We start from the raw sequence: 17862 nt of genomic DNA on the forward strand, positions 1-17862 counted from the left end.
GTATACTATCATATCATCTGCAAATAATGAAAGCTTAACTTCTTCCTTTCCAATATGAATCCCCTTGATCTCCTTATGTTGTCTTATTGCTATTGCTAGAACTTCAAGCACTATATTGAAGAGGTATGGAGAGAGTGGACATCCTTGTCGTGTTCCTGATTTTAGTGGGATGGCTTTGAGTTTTTCTCCGTTTAATTTAATGTTAGCTGTTGGCTTGCTGTAAATAGCTTCTATTATATTTAGGTAGGACCCTTGTATCCCTATTCTCTCCAAGACCTTTATCATAAAGGGGTGTTGAATTTTGTTGAATGCTTTTTCAGCATCTAATGAAATGATCAGATGGTTTTTTTTCTTTCAGTTTATTTATATGGTGGTTTACATTGATAGATTTGCGTATGTTGAACCAGCCCTGCATCTCTGGGATGAAGCCTACTTGATCATAATGGATGAATTTTCTTATGTGTTCTTGGATTCGGTTTGCCAGTATTTTATTGAGAATTTTTGTGTCGATGTTCATGAGTGAGATAGGTCTGTAATTCTCTTTCTTGGTTGGGTCTTTGTGTGGTTTTCGTATCAGGGTAACTGTAGCTTCATAAAAGGAATTTGGCAATGACTCTTCTGTTTCTATATTGTGAAATACATTAAGGAGTATAGGTATTAGTTCTTCTTGGAAGTTCTGGTAGAATTCTGCATTGAAACCATCTGGTCCTGGGCTTTTTTTCGAAGGGAGATTTTTGATAACCGTTTCTAATTCTTCGCAACTAACCGTTCTATTTAGATCATTCACCTGTTCTTGGTTTAGCTTTGGTATATGGTACTTATTTAAAAAAATGTCCATTTCTTTTGTATTTTCCAGTTTTGTGGCATACAGGCTTTTGTAGTAAGATCTAATGATTCTCTGAATTTCCTCTGTGTCTGTGGTTATGTCCCCCTTTTCATTTCTGATCTTATTTATTTGCGTGCTCTCTCTCTGTCATTTAATTAGTTTGGATAGGGGTTTGTCGATCTTGTTGATTTTCTCCAAGAACCAGCTTTTTGTTTCATTGATTCTTTGGACTGTTTTCTGTGTTTCTATTTTGTTGATTTCAGCCCTCAGTTTTATTATTTCCAGTCTTCTACTTCTCCTGGGCGTGTCTGCTTCTTTTTTTTCTAGAGCTTTCAGGTGTGTTGTTAAGTCCCCAATGTATGCATTCTCCGTTTTCTTTAAGTGGGCACTTAGTGCTATGAACTTTCCTCTTAGGACTGCTTTCATTGTGTCCCATAGGTTTGAGTATGTTGTCCCTTTATTTTCATTAAATTCAAGGAAGACTTTAATTTCTTTCTTGATTTCTTCCTTGACCCAGGTGTGGTTCAGTAGTTGACTGTTCAGTTTCCATGAATTTGTCGGTTTTTTGGGGGTAGCGTGGTTGTTGCCTTCTAACTTTAATCCGTGGTGATCTGATAAGACACAGGTTGACACTGATATTTTTTTGTATCTGTGGAGGTTTCCTTTGTTTCCGAGTATGTGGTCAATTTTTGAGAAGGTTTCATGAGCTGCAGAGAAGAAGGTATATTCTTTCCTATTTGGGTGGAATGTTCTATAGATGTCTGTTAAGTCCATTTGCTTCATTACCTCCAATAATTCTCTTAATTCTCCATTAGGTTTCTGTCTGATTGACCTGTCCCTTGGAGAGAGAGGTGTGTTGAAGTCTCCTATTACTAGTGTGTGTGGTTTGATGTCTGCCTTGAGTTCTAGTAATATTTCTTTTACATAAGTAGGTGCTTTTGTATTGGGGGCGTAGATACTCAGGATTGAGACGTCATCCTGATGAATTGTTCCTGTTATGAGTATAAAGTGACCATCTCGGTCTCTTCTGATTGATTTTAGTTTGAAGTCAATTTTGTTAGAAATTAGTATGGCCACACCTGCTTTTTTCTTAGGACCATTTGCTTGAAACATCTTTTCCCAACCCTTTACTCTGAGTAGGTGCCTGTCTTTGTGGTTGAGATGTGTTTCTTGCAAACAGCAGAATGTTGGATTATGTTTTCGTATCCAATCTTTTAGCCTGTGCCTTTTTATAAGTGAATTGACCCCATTAATATTAAGTGATATTAATGACCAGTGGTTGTTTACTCCAGTTATTCTTATTGCTTTTGGTAGTAGAGATTGTGTGTCTCCCTTTTTTGAGATGTGCTGGTGAAGGGTCACTAGATGCCTGGGTTATTGTAGGCAGTGTTGGCAGTGATGGATTCCTTGGGTTGCGATTTTCCTTCTATTACTTTCTGTAGGGCTGGATTTGTGGCTACGTATTGTTTAAATTTATTCTTATCCTGGAATGTCTTGTTTTCTCCGTTGATAATGAACGATAGCTTGGCTGGGTATAGTAGTTTGGGTTTGCATCCATGGTCTCTTAGCTTCTGCAGTACATCTATCCAGGACCTTCTGGCTTTCATAGTTTCCACAGAGAAGTCAGGTGTAAGTCTGATCGGTTTACCTTTATAAGTTACTTGCCCTTTTTCCTTTGCAGCTCTTAATATTCTTTCTTTAACCTGTATATTTTGTGTTTTGATTATTATATGGCGAGGAGATGTTTTTCTTTGATCCAGTCTGATTGGTGTTCTGTATGCTTCTTGAATATTTAAATGAATATCTTTCTTTAAGTTGGGAAAGTTTTGTTGAAAATATTTTCTGGGCCTTTGAGCTGTGACTCTTCTCCTTCTTCTATTCCTATTATTCTTAGGTTTGGTTTTTTTGATTGTGTCCCATATTTCCTGAATGTTTTGTGTTGAGAATTTGTTGGCTTTGCTGTTTTCTTGGATCTGTTCGTTTATTTTCTCTATGGTGTCCTCAGCATCTGAGATTCTTTCTTCTAGCTCTTGTATTCTATTGATTATGCTTGTTTCTATAGACTCTGTTCGTTGACCTAGATTTTCCATATCCAGCTGGTCCTCAGTTTGTATTTTCTTCCTTGCCTTCATTTCAGTTTTCAATTCTTGAACTGTTTCCATTACCTGTTTGATCGTTTTTTCTTGGTTTCCCAGGGTATCATGTACGTATTTACTCATTTCTTCAAACTTTTTGTTATACTTCTCATCCATTTCTATAAGGGCATTTTTTACATGTTGTTTAAGGGACTCTATTGCCTTCATAAAGTCAATTTTTTCCACTTCTTCTGTGTTAGGTTGTTCAAATACTTCTGTTGTAAGATCATTGGGTTCTGGTGTTTTCATGTTGTTTTTCAGATTATTGGGTGAATTCTTGCCTTGGCTCCTGCCCATCTCCTCCTATTGATCCTATCTAATGGGTCTTTTAAAAACCGGATCAGGTTTCCCTGCTGGCCAAGGGCTCCGCTTACAAAATGCCCTCGCTCTGTTTCCTGGTTCCTGCCGCAGGCCAAGAACCCTCTCATCCCTCCAAAGGGTCTTCAGGACAGGACCAGGCTCCCCATGTGCCAGTGACCTGACCAACCAAAGGCCTACCTCTTTGATTTAATTGTAGTAGGGCGATCTACTCTCCTTATTGCACGCCTGTCCCCGCCGCTTGGGTCTGCCGCTGCACCAGTCCCCCAAAGCCTCTTCCTGAATGCGGTGTCACTCCGCCTCTGCGTCTGGCCACCGCGCCGCCTCTGTCCGGGTTTCTTGTTTTAGAAAATTCTTTTAAGTGGGTAGAAATAATTCTGTATTCAACCAAAAGAAAGTATAAGCTCATAATATGCTTCTCAAGGGTGAGTTTAATCTTTTTTAAATTCATAATTTACTAATTTGATATCCTGTAGAAAAACAAAGCACCTGGTAAGAATGGTTCCTGATTATACTTTGGTTTGTGAGGCTAGAAGGATGGCTCAGCAGTTAAGAGAACTTACGGCTCTTATCGAGGGGATGGTTCAGCTCCCAGCACCCACATGGAGCTCACTGCCATCTGTAACTCCAGGTCCTGTTCCATGTAGTGCACTTTACACAAGTGCAGCCAAGCAGTCATACACATAAAATAAAAGTAATTGATTGTTTTTGGATTTTCGAGACAGGGTTTCTCTATAGCTTTGGAGCCTGTCCTGGAACTAGCTCTTGTAAACCAGGCTGGCCTTGAATTTACAGAGATCCACCTGCTTCACCCTCCTGAGTGCTGGGATTAAAGGCGTGCACCACCACCACCGCCCAGCCTTGTTTTTGTAAGATTCTTAATGGTGTATATTTTTACTAATTTTTTGAGACAAGGACTGTGTAACTCTTTAATCATCTAAGTATTGAAATCACAGGCATGCCAGTTCATAGCCTGTATTTTTAAAAAAGATCTAAGTTTCTCTTTTGTAAAAAAAAAAAATTACATTGCTTTTTATAAAGAAAACCTTTTTAGAAAAGAATGTTTTATTCTTATTTGATTAGGTCTTAGAATTTGTTTATTTCAGTGCAGCCTTTCTTTGATATGAACAGACTTTGCCTTACAAACAAAAATGACCCCTTTGTGTGAAGCTCCCTTCTGTGTCTTAGTGTACTTGGTGCATCAACACGAAACCAGATTTCCCCTTAATTCATACGGTAATATGCCACAGCAGCAACAACAGAGAGGTTGTCCTATGGTTTCTTTTAATTTGGTGCTTTTCTTCTGAATGAGGGGGTAGATTTCTGGGACTTTTACAGATTTAAATATTATCAGCTGATGAAAATTCTGAGTGTGTCATACTTAGCTGCAGATTTGATCATTTACAACTGAATTTGTTTGTTTTTCTTCCTTCAGGGGAAAATAGTTCATCAGAGCTTAAATATTATGAATTCCTTCTCACAGAAGGTGAAGATACAGCACATACGGTCTTTGTCAGAAGATGTACGGTTCTACTACAAACGATTACGGGGCAATAAGGAAGACTTGGAGCCAGGGAAAAAGTCAAAGGTTGGTTAGGTTTGAGAAGTCCCAGCTGTCAGTCCTTTGTGACTGTGATTATCTGTGGATTTGGGATTCACGGTTATCCTGTGCTTCTTTGTAGATTGCAAACATTTATTTTGATCCTGGGCTACAGTGTGGGGATCACTGCTATATTGGCTTGCCCTTTCTATCCAAATGTAAGTCTTCTTGTTCCCTCCATCTCTTCTCTCTCTCCATCAAAAAGTGATGCTGAGTACTGTAGAACTCACTGGAAGGGGTATTGGCAAGTGGATTAGGCTGAGTCTGTGCTGACCTATGCTTCCTCTTTTAGCTGAACCCAAAGTACAGCCCGGGGTCGCCATGCAGGAAGACTCGTGGGATGCCGACTGGGATGTACATCAGAGCTTGTTCAAAGCTTGGATGGGAATAAAGGAGAATTCAGGTCATAGGTACGAGCCTCTGCTTCAGTGACGTGTTTAGCAGTGAAGCACGTGGGATATCTCTGTTGTTACCACTTTTGAAATGTCACTGTATTTTCATATTGGTTATTTTACTTTACAGTAAGATAAGTAAGGCCTAGTTCAGAACGTTGTCACATTGATATTGTCAACATATGTTGCTAAGGAATACATACACTCCTATTTCCTCTTTTCTCTAGTGCACAAAGTCTGTCCTTAAAATCAAAGAAATGTGAAATTGCCTTTATATATCATGACTGCCATGTTCATCTTAGACATAGTGTTGTGCATGAGAAAAAGATTTGTCTGCCACTGGCCTGCCCAAAAGGCAAATTGGGCTCTCTCCCTATAAGAGACCAACTTTATTAGCCCCTTATGAAAAGAACTGCCTTCTTCTTCAAGTGCTAATGTTGCCAGAGGCATAAAGGGCCCCTTCAGGTGGCTCTTCATGGCATCTTTGGCAGATAGAAAATATGCTACTGGAAACCAGTGTTGCACCTGGATTCAAACGCTAAGCTGTAGCTGTGGTATTATAAAAGCCTGACCCTTTCGTACTCTTGGGGAAAAAATTTTCCAGAATCAGGAACATTGACAAGTAGATATGATAGATTTGTCCAAATTAAAATTGTCTACCATAAGAATATTATGAAATTCTTAAACCATTAACTACTTTTTGATTAACTTTTTAGTTAGCACACAAAGAATGGATATCACTGTGACATTTTTGTACATATATGATTAGACTTTACTCTTACCTCTACCCCTTTGCTGGTTCCCTTCGTCCCCTTAGAAGGACCCTGCTTCTGCTCTCATAACACATTTTCCGTTACCTCCTTTTGATACCACTTTTCCCTTTCTTGAGACCTTTCCTTCTCCTGGTTCCCTTTCTACTCTTGGCTATTTTAAATAATGCAGGGATAAATATGGCTTTCTGCAAGTATCTCTACAGTATGCTGACTTAGCAACCTTAGGGAATGGCCCGTGGTTAGTAGAGATATGAAAGCTCTGTTAGTTTTCAAGGACCCTCCATACTGTGTCCAGAATGGCTAGGCAAGTTTACATCCCCACCTGCAGCCCAAATACAGGTTCACCAGCCCATCCTTGTTGGAGCCCATGTTGCTCCAACACAGATAATTCTTTTCCCTAACTGGACTGGAACGGAGTCGAGAGGAATAATCAGACACAGCTTACACAGTCATCATGGAAGGGCATCTCAGGGTCTTTTCTCCTGACGACCTCCCGCATTTATTATCCAAACAGCTTATATCCCATCACATCAATTGAGTGGGAAAATACATTAGGCTGTCTGCTAGGTAACCAGGTGAATGCCTTCTCTCACATCCGTATTTACCTGTATGCTAGCTGTCACATAGGCCTGAATTAGCATCTCTATAAGATATCCTCCAAATTACAAAGGAAGAAGCTCCAAACATCCAGACCATTAGGTCACCAGCTTCAGCCAACACCTCTCCTCAGGCGATCTACATTTATAACAAAAGAGAAAGGAGCAGCACATCCCGACTATTGTTAGGCAGAGACAGCTTGTCTGCAGAGCTACGTGACCACCTCAGATCGGGCCTATGGCTTTTGTGCCCTACAGAAATATGGGCATACAATCCACTCTCTCTTATTAAATTTTAACAACCCCTGTGCTTCTGCAACAGGACAGATGGGTCGCACCTGGCTTGGGCAAAGTCTTCTTCCTATTACCCAAATTTTCCCATCTTTGGAAAGCGGCATTTGTGAGTTTTTCCTGTCTTAGGCATCTGGGGAGGATAAACTTTAAACCCGTCATTGACTGCCGACCTCTGTAAAGAGAAGAGATTAGTGGAGAGAAATATACACAGGCTCCAACACATCCTCACCAGTTGTTGGCAGGTGGTTGGTTAGTCTTGTGTAGGTGTGTGGGTGTGGGTGTGTGGGTGTGGGTGTGTGTTTGTTTTTCAATGGTAGCTACTCCTCTGAATCTCCAAGCAGTTAATTTGCATTTCCCTGAAGATTAAAGATATTGAACACTTTTTCAGATGTTTCTGGACATTTGTATTTTTTCCCTTAAGAACTGTCTACTTCGCTCAGCTCATGAGTCCATCTGTCCAATGGTTCAAACCATTAACTGTTGAAACCGAGAGTTTCTGTATTGTAAAAAGTTTCTTTAAAGAGCCGGGTGGCCTTTAATCCCAGTACTTGGGAGGCAGAGGCAGGCAGATCCCTGTGAGTTCAAGGCCAGCCTGGTCTACAAGAGTTAGTTCCAGGACAGACTCCGAAGCAACACGGAGAAACCCTGTCTTGAAAAACAAAACAAAAAAAAAGTTTCCTTAAAGAAAGTTTTTTGTTTTATTAAACACGGTTCCACTGAGTACACAGAGACTTGTAATGAACTTGTGAAGCGCTCAGTGATTCAAAGTCTCCTTTGTTGCCTGTGTCTCCACAGTGGACCTTGTAGGGTATAGACAGTCTCCAAGTGCTACTGTCCAGGTGTGCATGGCTGACTCAGCCGCGCTGCCCTCCGTTCAGCCCCCAGGGAGCCCTTCACCACCACATCTTCCTCCCAGTGAGCACCCAGCCAAGGCCCTGGGGCTTCCATCTGCCCTCTGCCTCCCCGACCTTCTTGTGCAATGAACAAAGCATTTTTCATGCACCTACATTTCTGTTACCTTGTTGATATGCATGTTTCAAGATATTCCTGTTTCTCGTTTTATAATGCCTATATGTGTATGCTTACCAATACCCCAGGATCATAATTTAGTAGTACAGGGTTTGAGTATGCTTCAATGGTTAGTCCCAGGTACCTTTGCCCCATTACGAATACATTCTGAGTCCTGAACTCGACTCTAACCAGTCATTAGTAGGGACTATTGAAATGAGGTCCTGAGTATGACTGAAAACTCTCCGCACTTGGTTTATTACTTCATGTGGCATCCTCATCATGTGCTGCTCTTATCTTGGTTTTACATAGAGAGGAAAAGTAGTATGTCAGGAGCACCACTTGTCATTAGTTCTCTTGGAAATCTCCTAGCACGTTGCTACATCCCTCCCATATATGCCATGGAAGAATCTTAGAACCCTTGAATAATAGATGTATCTGTCCTAAATCATCTATAGTTCACCTTTCCTTATTAAATTTGTACTTTTTAATTTTTTAAGGCCTAGGCTGCTGATGTAGTTCAGTGGTAGAGTGCTTGCCTAGCACACAGAAGGTGCTGGGTACTATCCTCAGTACCACCAAGAAAAAAATTTTCTTTGAAGACATACATGCATTTCACTAATGCTACTGGATCTAAGACCTGTCAACCTTAACAAACTTAGTATAGAACTGTAGCAGGAATTGTTATGTTGACAGCCCTCTGTGCCAAAATAGAGGCATATACATCATTGAAAGCATAATGAAGTTGCATGCCCAGTCATAGAGGGGGCATCTGTATCACCTTCTCTAAGATTCTGGAAATGGAGGCCAGTGGTGGGAGCCCTGACCTCTGGGCGGGACACAGCTCTTGCACGCTTGAACCCTTGTGCAGCTGTCGTCTCCTGCACGGGATCTCCACCTAACCAGGCCTTTCCGCACTCTGCTGTGGAATGGGTTGGGGCTCCATGAGGATTTAGGCAGGTAACGGTTGATGTGAGAAGGAAAGACACGTTTCCCAGTGGTGTTAGCTGCTGGTAAGGTAACAAACTCCCACTCCATGTTCCTATAAACTACCCTAATGAAATTCATTGGGACACCCCCTCAAAAAAAAAAGAAAATGGGGGGCAAGGCAGGGCAATGATCATCTAGTGAAAGAAATATATCATGTATATGTACAAAAGTAAAACTAATCTCTGTTAATACTAACATTTTAAAGCTAAAAAAATCTTCTAAAGTAGGATGAGTAAACTTTTTTTTAAAAAACCGGAAAAAATCTTTCTCAAGTACACTTCTTAAGAATTTCTTGTGTTCAGAAAACTCAAGTTTTGCTTTTGTACACTAACTTAGAAATTGTTTTTCTAGGTTGAATGCTCTGTTTGAAATAAATACAGACCTTCAAAAAAATATAGTATCAAAAATCACTGCCGAGCTCTCGTGGCCTTCCATCCTCAGCTCTCCCCGGCACGTGAAGTTCCCACTCACTAATACTAACTGCTCCTCAGTAAGTACTCTGATGGTGCACGCGTTCAGACAGAGCTGAGGTTATAGGAATCTCCACTAATGTATCTTGGCTTTGCTTTAAGGAAGAAGAGATTACCTTAGAGAATCCTGCAGACGTCCCTGTCTACGTCCAGTTCATCCCTGTGGCTTTGTATTCCAACCCTTCCATCTTTGTAGATAAGTTAGTCTCAAGGTAAGCGAGCCTTGCTTTAGACAGCCAAAGTGTCGACTGTAGCTGAAGTTCGCAGAAGTTTCCTGGGGTTGGGTTGATACTAAACTGAGCATAAGAAATGCTTCAGCAGGATGTAAGATGGAGTTACCATTTAAAATTTTAAAGAGACAATAGACAAAGAAACTCCAGTATTTCCTATTCTTCCCCAGTATTTCCTTTTTAAAAAGTGAACAAGATATTAATAACTGATAGCCTTTAACATTCTAAATGTTAGTAATGTGATATAATACTGCTCCCAAGACCTGCCACAAGGTAAATTTGCAAATAAAGCTTAAGCCTGATAATCCTCTACAATTTCTAGTAGTGATGTTTATAAAGATGAACACGCATTTTTTATTTTAGGTTTAACTTGAGTAAGGTGGCCAAGCTAGATCTGAGGACACTTGAATTCCAAGTCTGCCGAAACAGTGTAAGTACAAACTCCACACCATTACTCTGCTAGGACCAGGGCCAATGGGAAGGGTACCTACAGGCTGCTGTTAAGCCTGACTGAAATTCAGAGACCATACATGAAGTATGCTAATGTGACATTTTATTTTCATTAAACATTAAAAAATTTAGCTGAATCATTTAAACTTTCTTCCTGTGTACTTCCTAATAAAAGTGTAAAAACCCGTGAATTTGAGACCAGTAGGTGGCTGTGTTCATACCTGGCACAGCTGTGTGTGTTTACATCAGTAGATGATACTGACTTTAAAAGTGTAAGTTGATTTGTCCTGGGAATGAAAGTGTCCCTAGTATTCAGGTGAGTGACCACTAGCTACTCATCAGACCTTGATGTGGAGGGTACATGTCAGCTAGGAGGGTAGCACTGGGAGTCAAATACCTGTGCCTCGCTGCCCTTCTCCCCAGGGTCAGATTCAAGCCTCCTTCAGATCAGGGCATTTGTCCTTCCTGTTGGACCACATAGTGCGGTGTAGGAAGTGCTCCCCAGTCCTGTCCAACCAGCTGCCTTGTAGTTATTCCACCCTTTGTCATAGTTCCAGTCAGAAGACCTAGAACACATGACAGCAGTTTAGATGTCCTAGATTCCAGTGTCTTTCTCTTGAAATCTTACCTTGCTTCTCCCATGCATAAAATGCCATTGTAGCAAGCAGTGGACTGAAAGTCAGTGAAAATACTCATTAACTAGAACGTGGGTCTCTTCCACCTTTATAAATAAAGGACACAAAATAAGTGAATGAGCTGGCACTTAGTTTTTAAATTTTGACCACATACAACAGTATTTGCGAGATATAATACACTGAGCTAGACATCGGGAAATTTCTAAAGAAGAAATTCTAAGGGTGAAAATATAATTGCTCAGTGACTCCTTTAAACTGCTTCTCTTTCTGACATGTACTATAGAGACAGGAGTACATGTTGAAATTGAATAAATTGTTTGTTATTGTTCAAAGACATTATTTTTTTCTTTACAAGTACAGACTGGAAACAGACAGTCACTACAAGGGAGATTAGCACCACTGTCTCTGTTCACACATAAGAGTTGGTGGTATTAACTCCAGCTCCTCTGCTCATCTGATCTATAGTAGAGATGGCATCCTAAGAAAAACAGATAACATCCCAGGGATCCCTTGGTCAGTCTGAGAGTCCATCCCTATACAATTAGGGAGTCCTTTTGTTTGTTTCAGAACATCACACATTTAATCCCAGCACTCAGGAGACATAGGGTTCTGTGAGTGTGAAGGCAGCATTGGGGGTGGTGGGGGGGGTACCAAGAATGGCTTATTATTAAAGGAACTTATTCACCATCCACTTTTTAACAGTCAGAGTATTCCATTATCCTAGTAGATGTTAATAGAGAAAATATTTTACCTCATAAGCAAAAGTTAAGTGGTGTACTTCCAGTCATGAGTGTTGACTTTGTATTAATGTATCAAACTGTTTGTCTCGGGTCTGTGTCCTTTCCTGTATGTGAATTATATTTCAAATTAAAAAAAAATACACACACTTTTTTAAAAAGTAGCTGTATACAGATATAAAGTGCATAATACAAACATGAGGGCTTTGATAACCTGAGGAATAAATTCTGTTGTTTTAGCTTAATGCAGAACATGAAGTCTCCTTACTGGCAACCTAGCTCTCAACACCAGTGTTTAAGTCATGAAGGATAAACTTGTCTGTGTGATGAGTTTGAGAGGCTTGGGATCTAGAGGGGATAAGGGACGAATGGTTTGCCCAGAAACTATATTAATGACTCCTTTTTGTTTGTACAATGATTCAAGGCTCATCCACTGCAAAGTCCAACAGGGTTTACAGAGGGCCCCTCTCGGCGTTTCATTTTAAACCTCATTTTAAAACCTGGAGAAAAGAAATCTGTCAAAGTAAAGTTTACTCCACTTCACAACAGAACTGTTTCTTCGCTGATCATAGTCAGGTAGGCTCTGTGATGTGATGTGGCTCATTTTCAGTGCTGACCTTCAAGTCCTTGTCCCTCACACCGTCAGTAGTAGCATCGGTGTGGCTTAAAATGAAAAACGTGTGCTCTTTGTGAATTTTTAAATTTTTACCCTTAAATTCAACATGTTAATAATTTTTTGTGGTTGTTTAAAAATGTTAGAACCTGTAAATCAAAAGATATGCAAAATTAATTGGATAAAAATGTAATTCTTGTTCTTTCATAGAAACAACCTGACTGTGATGGATGCTGTGATGGTCCAAGGTCAAGGGACAACCGAGAACTTGAGGGTATCAGGCAAGCTTCCAGGTCCAGGAAGTTCCTTACGCTTCAAAATTACAGAAGCATTGTTAAAAGACTGTATAGACAGTGAGTATCCCTAACTGAGAAAAGACCAATTTCCAGTCTTTGCTTTCAGCTATCAGCAATTTCAGAAGAATAGTATTTCCATCTATGCACACCTGCCTTCTAGTTGTGAATGTTTGTGATGCTAAGAGAATCCTGACTTACATTCAGAGCTGTTTCATTTGGATCTTTTGCAGGTTTATTTTGAGAATGAAAAGTAAAACATGTCATTTTTCCATAGCATATCAAAGCCTCGCAGGGTAATGCACTCCTGTAAGCCTAGCCCTTGGGAGGCTGGAGTAAGGGATCGTGAGTTCTAAGCCAACCTAAACTACCTAGTGAGTTCAAGCAGAGTCAGAAGTATACAGAGACCTTACTACCAATAAAGAATGAATGAAGGAAATCTATTAATTATGAATAAAATAGATCGGCCGGGCGGTGGTGACGCACGCCTTTAATCCCAACACTCGGGAGGCAGAGGCAGGTGGATCTCTCTGAGTTCAAGGCCAGCCTGGACTACAAGAGCTATTTCCAGGACAGGAACCAAAAGCTAAGGAGAAACCCTGTCTCGAAAATCCAAAAAAAAAAAAAAAAAAAAAAAAAAAAGATCAAAGTGGAGTGTTTCCAGATAAAACCTGAGGAATGCTGATCTTTTTGGCATGTGGGGTTGACTCATAATGTTCAGCATACAGAAGCTCACAACATATACCTCATTCACACCAGAAGTAAGTGATTTATTCGTCCATCTGATTTCCTTTCCTTTCAGGTTTGAAGCTAAGAGAACCAAATTTCACATTGAAAAGAACATTCAAAGTAGAGAATACAGGACAGCTTGAAGTCCGTGTAGAAACTATTGAAATCAGTGGGTATCCCTGTGAAGGATATGGCTTTAAAGTGGTTAACTGTCAAGAATTTGCACTAAGTGCCAACACCTCCAGAGACATAATCATACTGTAAGTATGTAGTATGTGCTTGTTCGTACTGGTTTAATTCAGTGACTAACTTTCCACTCCTAGGTTTAATTCAGTGACTAACTTTCCACTCCTAACATTGGGGTCATTTCACATGGGCTCCAGAGATGGCTCAGTGGTTAAGAGACCTGGCTGCTCTTCCAGAGGAGCTGGGTTTGAGTCTCATCACCTACATAGTGGCCAACAACCTTCTGTAACTCCAGTCCCTGGTCTCTCAGGGTCTTCATGCATATAATACACAGACATACATGCAGGCAAAATACCCATACACACATGAAAAGAAGTAAATAATTTTAAAAAAAAAGCTTTATCACAAATGTATTTGGTTTTTTTTTCCACTTCAGCTAAAATATTCATTGTATGTTTTTGTTTCCAACATTGTAAAACTTCCTCTGCCCTTAGATTAGACCAGATAATCTTGAAAACTACCTTTTTAGAAACCAGTTTCAATATTTTTAAGGCTATTATAAAGCATAAGATGTTAGAGTGACTTGGAGGTGTCTCAGCCACAGAGCAGAGATCTGTGCCTCCCGTGTGCCATTGATTCTGTATGGTCTGAGAATGTAAACTTACTCAGAAGACAGCCTTTAGGCCCTCAGTATTAGATGCAGTTATTTTTGTAATTGATTACTTATTTCAAAGTAATAAATATGACCTGCCCTTGATTAGACAATGATTCTATGATCTTCTGTGGCTGTTTAATCAGCACTTTCATGTATATTACTACATGCATGGCATAGCACTTGCCACCTAAATGTCCAGGGAAGAAAGAGTCACCAGCTCAGGGTGTGTACAGCTAATAAAGAAAGCACAAGTTACTATAAGCAACATGCAGGAAGTGACAAAACATCACTTGGAATGGGACTGGTTGTTTTTTGTTTTGTTAATAAAGCCATTAGGAGTAAAGCCTAGATTCAAAAACAGATAGAGGGACCAGAAAAGAACATGTGACTCTGAAAATGAACCTCACTGCTGTCCTTGTCTTAGGTTTACTCCAGATTTCACAGCCTCCAGAGTTATCCGGGAACTGAAGTTTATAACAACCAGCGGCTCTGAGTTTGTGTTTGTATTGAATGCCTCCCTTCCATACCACATGCTAGCAGCCTGTGCAGAAGCCCTCCCTAGACCCAACTGGGAACTAGCTCTATACATCATCATCTCAGGAGTAATGAGGTACAGTGTGTACTTTCAAGGTTGGCTCTCACTTTTCTCAGGGATGGGTATCCCAGCAAACAAAGCAGACACCCCTGACTTCTTGGTCAAGCTTGTGTATTGGTAGGAATAGTTACAACTGAACCATTCTTGGGTGGCATATACAATAATGAAGTCTTAGTACCTTTAACACTCATTTAACAAATGAAGTCTATGCTGATTTCATAAGGAAGAAGGCACATAATACAAGGTAAAGTTGCTTTTCTTGGGCATACATAATTAGTGTAATTGACTGTCTAAGCAACATAAACAGAGGAGAAATATTTTCGAAGGCCTTTGCATCCTTATCTTCTTTCAGTTTATTTCTTTATGTATTTTAGAGAATCAAATATTCTCTTATCTAAATTAGTTTATAACTACATGCTTAAGGGAAAGAGAGTTGACCCTCCATCCTCTAGGTCCCCTTGGTAAGGAAAACCCAGGCTGCACGTGTCTCTTCTGACACGTCTTCCCATGAAGCTTCTGGGTAAGGTTAAGCACTTTTAAAGTTGCTGTGCAGAGGCTGGAGGGACAGCTCGGTGCTTAAGAAAGAACTGCTGCTCTTCCACAGGACCTGGGTTTAATTCCCAGTGCCTACATGGCCGCCCATGACCAGCTGTAAGTCTGTAAGTCCAGTCCAGGAGATCTAATTCCCTCTTCTGGTCTCCATTGGCACTGCATGCACTTAGTACACCAACATACATGGAGCCAAAACACCCCAATGCAGAAAGTATATTTAAGTAAGTTTCAAAAAGGTAAAGTTGGTGTGCAAATTTTGTTTGATCTATAATGCTTTATTTTTGTCTTCTTTTAAAAACGTGTTTGTTGCAGGCATATCTAGCTCCTTTTTTGTTGTTTGTTATTTTACATCATACTATAATTAAACACACCACACACACACCAGAAATGTGTAATAGGCAAATATATTATTCTTGTCTTGGCAAATGCTGAATCAGCCCTCTGTGCTCCACAGTGCCCTGTTTCTCTTGGTCATTGGAACAGCCTATTTGGAAGCTCAAGGAATTTGGGAGCCATTTCGGAGGCGACTATCCTTTGAAGCTTCCAACCCGCCCTTTGATGTGGGAAGGCCATTTGATCTCAGGAGAATCGCTGGTATTTCATCTGAAGGAAAGTATGTTCACACACTGAAAATCCACTTTCTAGTACACATAGCCTTGGCTGATGTAATTACAAGAAATAGAAATGTATCTTCACTCGGGGTTAAAATAATTTTTTAATTCTAACCTTGTATGTGGTGCTCAGTTATTGAAAACATACAGGATTTCTTATCAGGGGCAAAATCTGCTTATTGATTAGTTAGACCACTAACCTAATTTATAATTTCAAGAGGGAATGAACTGTAGAAAGTTGTGGCCCTTGCCCCTGCTATTTGTTCCTAGTTTCTCTTTGTGATGGAGATATGCTGATGAATTTTTTTTTATTGGTATTAGACTGGAAGTTGCAGCTTACTGATTTTCAATTGATCCATTTTTCAGCTTGAACACACTCGGCTGCGAACACAGTCACGGTAGGAGTTTCTATAGCAGCTCGTCATCCAGGACTGGCACAGGGAGTCACAGGCAGTGTGGCACCTCAGTTCACCCACACAGCAGCCACAGCAGCAAACATTCAGCTGACGTGGACAGTGTCAGAACCAAAAACAGCTCAAATATGTCAAGCAGGACTAATGCACAAGCAGCCGCCTCACAGGCTACAAGCAAAACAAGTCCCCTAGGCTTAGAGGCAAATGCAGTAACCCAAGGTCACACAGCAAACAGAAAGTCCAAAGGGACGAAGCAGAGCCAGCACAGCAGCCAGCACCATGGCCACAGCCCGTTGGAGCAGCACTCACAGCCTCCACCACCAGTGCCTCAACACCAGGAGCCGCCACCTGAAAGGCTCTCTCCTGCTCCCCTCACACACTCTTCTCACCCAGAGCGAGCCAGCAACACACGGCACAGCTCAGAGGACTCCGACATCACAAGTCTCATAGAAGCCATGGACAAAGACTTCGACCACCATGACTCCCCACCCCTAGATGTGTTTACAGAGCAGCCTCCATCACCATTGTCAAAAAGCAAAGGTAATCTTTTCCCCCTTCAGAAGAACAAGCATGTCCGGGAGAAGGCCCGATCAAGAGCAGTCAGGATTGTGGTCAGTACAGGTAACTACTGTAGCAAGGGTTCCGTAGCTCATAGCCATTTCCTAGGTGAAGCGACAGATTTTCTGTGCCACAGGGCAAACAGAAACACCAATTGTCATGAAAGATAGAGCTGTACTCTCCACTTGCTTCTCCAAATCAGAAACCTGTTGGGTGGCATATCCTGTTGCCCCTTCAACTGCCTACAATAGCTGTGTCACAGCCATTGTCAAATTGATTTTGTAAATGGGGCTAAAACCAAAACCATCTACCTTTTAACTCAAAAATAGGATTTCTGGCCATCCGTGGTGACACATCTGCAGTCCCTCCAGTACTGGTGAGGCAGAGGTGGAAAGGTTGTCACAGGCTTGAGGCCAGCAGGGCTACACACTGACAACTCTTCAGTAAATAGGAAAGGGGGTGCAAAAGAAGCAAATGAGATAATGTGTGAAGCCAAAAGAAGCTGGACCTACAGGACAGGGACAGCAGAGAGTGACAGCAGGGAAAACATGGATGTGCCGGAGAATGTGGGATTAGTGGGTTAGGGAAAGAGCTTTTGCCTGGAGGAACCTTACAATCAGGAAACGTGTGCACAAGGCCAGTTTTGGGATAATGAGACAAATGCCCAAGCACGGTCTAACAGTGAGGCCTGAGAGTGAGGTTTCAGAGTAAACATTGTGGGCATGAACAGGTTCCGGGGTGCAGCCTTGGGTGCAAGGTGCTAAAGTATAATAGAAATAAAGCGTATTGACAGTGGCAAGGCCTCAGACTAGAGTAATCCAGACCCATGGAGTCTGGGAATTCAGAACTTTGGAAAGAAAGGTGACGTGTAGACTGTGATTCCCATGGCTACAAGCAGGCTTTCATCAGTCCAGCTGAAGTAGTGCCACCAAAACTCTTCAGTCATGGGACATTTCATTTTAAGCAAGTTAGGGGACAACAGGTTTTTTTGGGGGGAGTGGGGCAGGGTAGGAGGCCGCTAGATTTCACAGTTACGTAAGGTAGGAGACTGAAGGAGAAAAGATTCCCGTGAGTGTGGCATGTGGCTCCTCGTGGTGACTGGGTAAGTGCATGGGTTGCAGCAGGACCAGGCCAGGTGTCCTAGTTGCTTTTCTGTTTTTAAAACAAAACACCATGACCATGCAGTGCTTATGAAAGAAAGTA

At 41.1% G+C, this 17862-nt stretch overlaps 1 protein-coding gene across 2 annotated transcripts in view; it reads left to right on the forward strand.

Annotated features, from left to right (window-relative positions):
- Tmem131 (transmembrane protein 131) overlaps positions 1–17862 on the forward strand; it is a 164122-nt gene that overhangs the window by 129270 nt on the left and 16990 nt on the right. For both annotated transcript variants that reach the window (XM_041655933.1, XM_041655932.1), the window contains exons 20-31: positions 4715–4867; positions 4962–5037; positions 5172–5289; positions 9284–9422; positions 9505–9614; positions 9996–10062; positions 11879–12030; positions 12278–12420; positions 13163–13349; positions 14355–14540; positions 15532–15690; positions 16055–16641. In XM_041655933.1, the coding sequence (XP_041511867.1) occupies positions 4715–4867; positions 4962–5037; positions 5172–5289; positions 9284–9422; positions 9505–9614; positions 9996–10062; positions 11879–12030; positions 12278–12420; positions 13163–13349; positions 14355–14540; positions 15532–15690; positions 16055–16641 (2077 nt within the window). The remainder of the gene's footprint in view (positions 1–4714; positions 4868–4961; positions 5038–5171; positions 5290–9283; positions 9423–9504; positions 9615–9995; positions 10063–11878; positions 12031–12277; positions 12421–13162; positions 13350–14354; positions 14541–15531; positions 15691–16054; positions 16642–17862) is intronic.

This window comes from Microtus oregoni, unplaced genomic scaffold, assembly GCF_018167655.1.
Source record: "Microtus oregoni isolate MIOR12 unplaced genomic scaffold, Mior012 000007F_ref0000211, whole genome shotgun sequence".
In the NCBI taxonomy this organism is placed as follows: Eukaryota; Metazoa; Chordata; class Mammalia; order Rodentia; family Cricetidae; genus Microtus; species Microtus oregoni.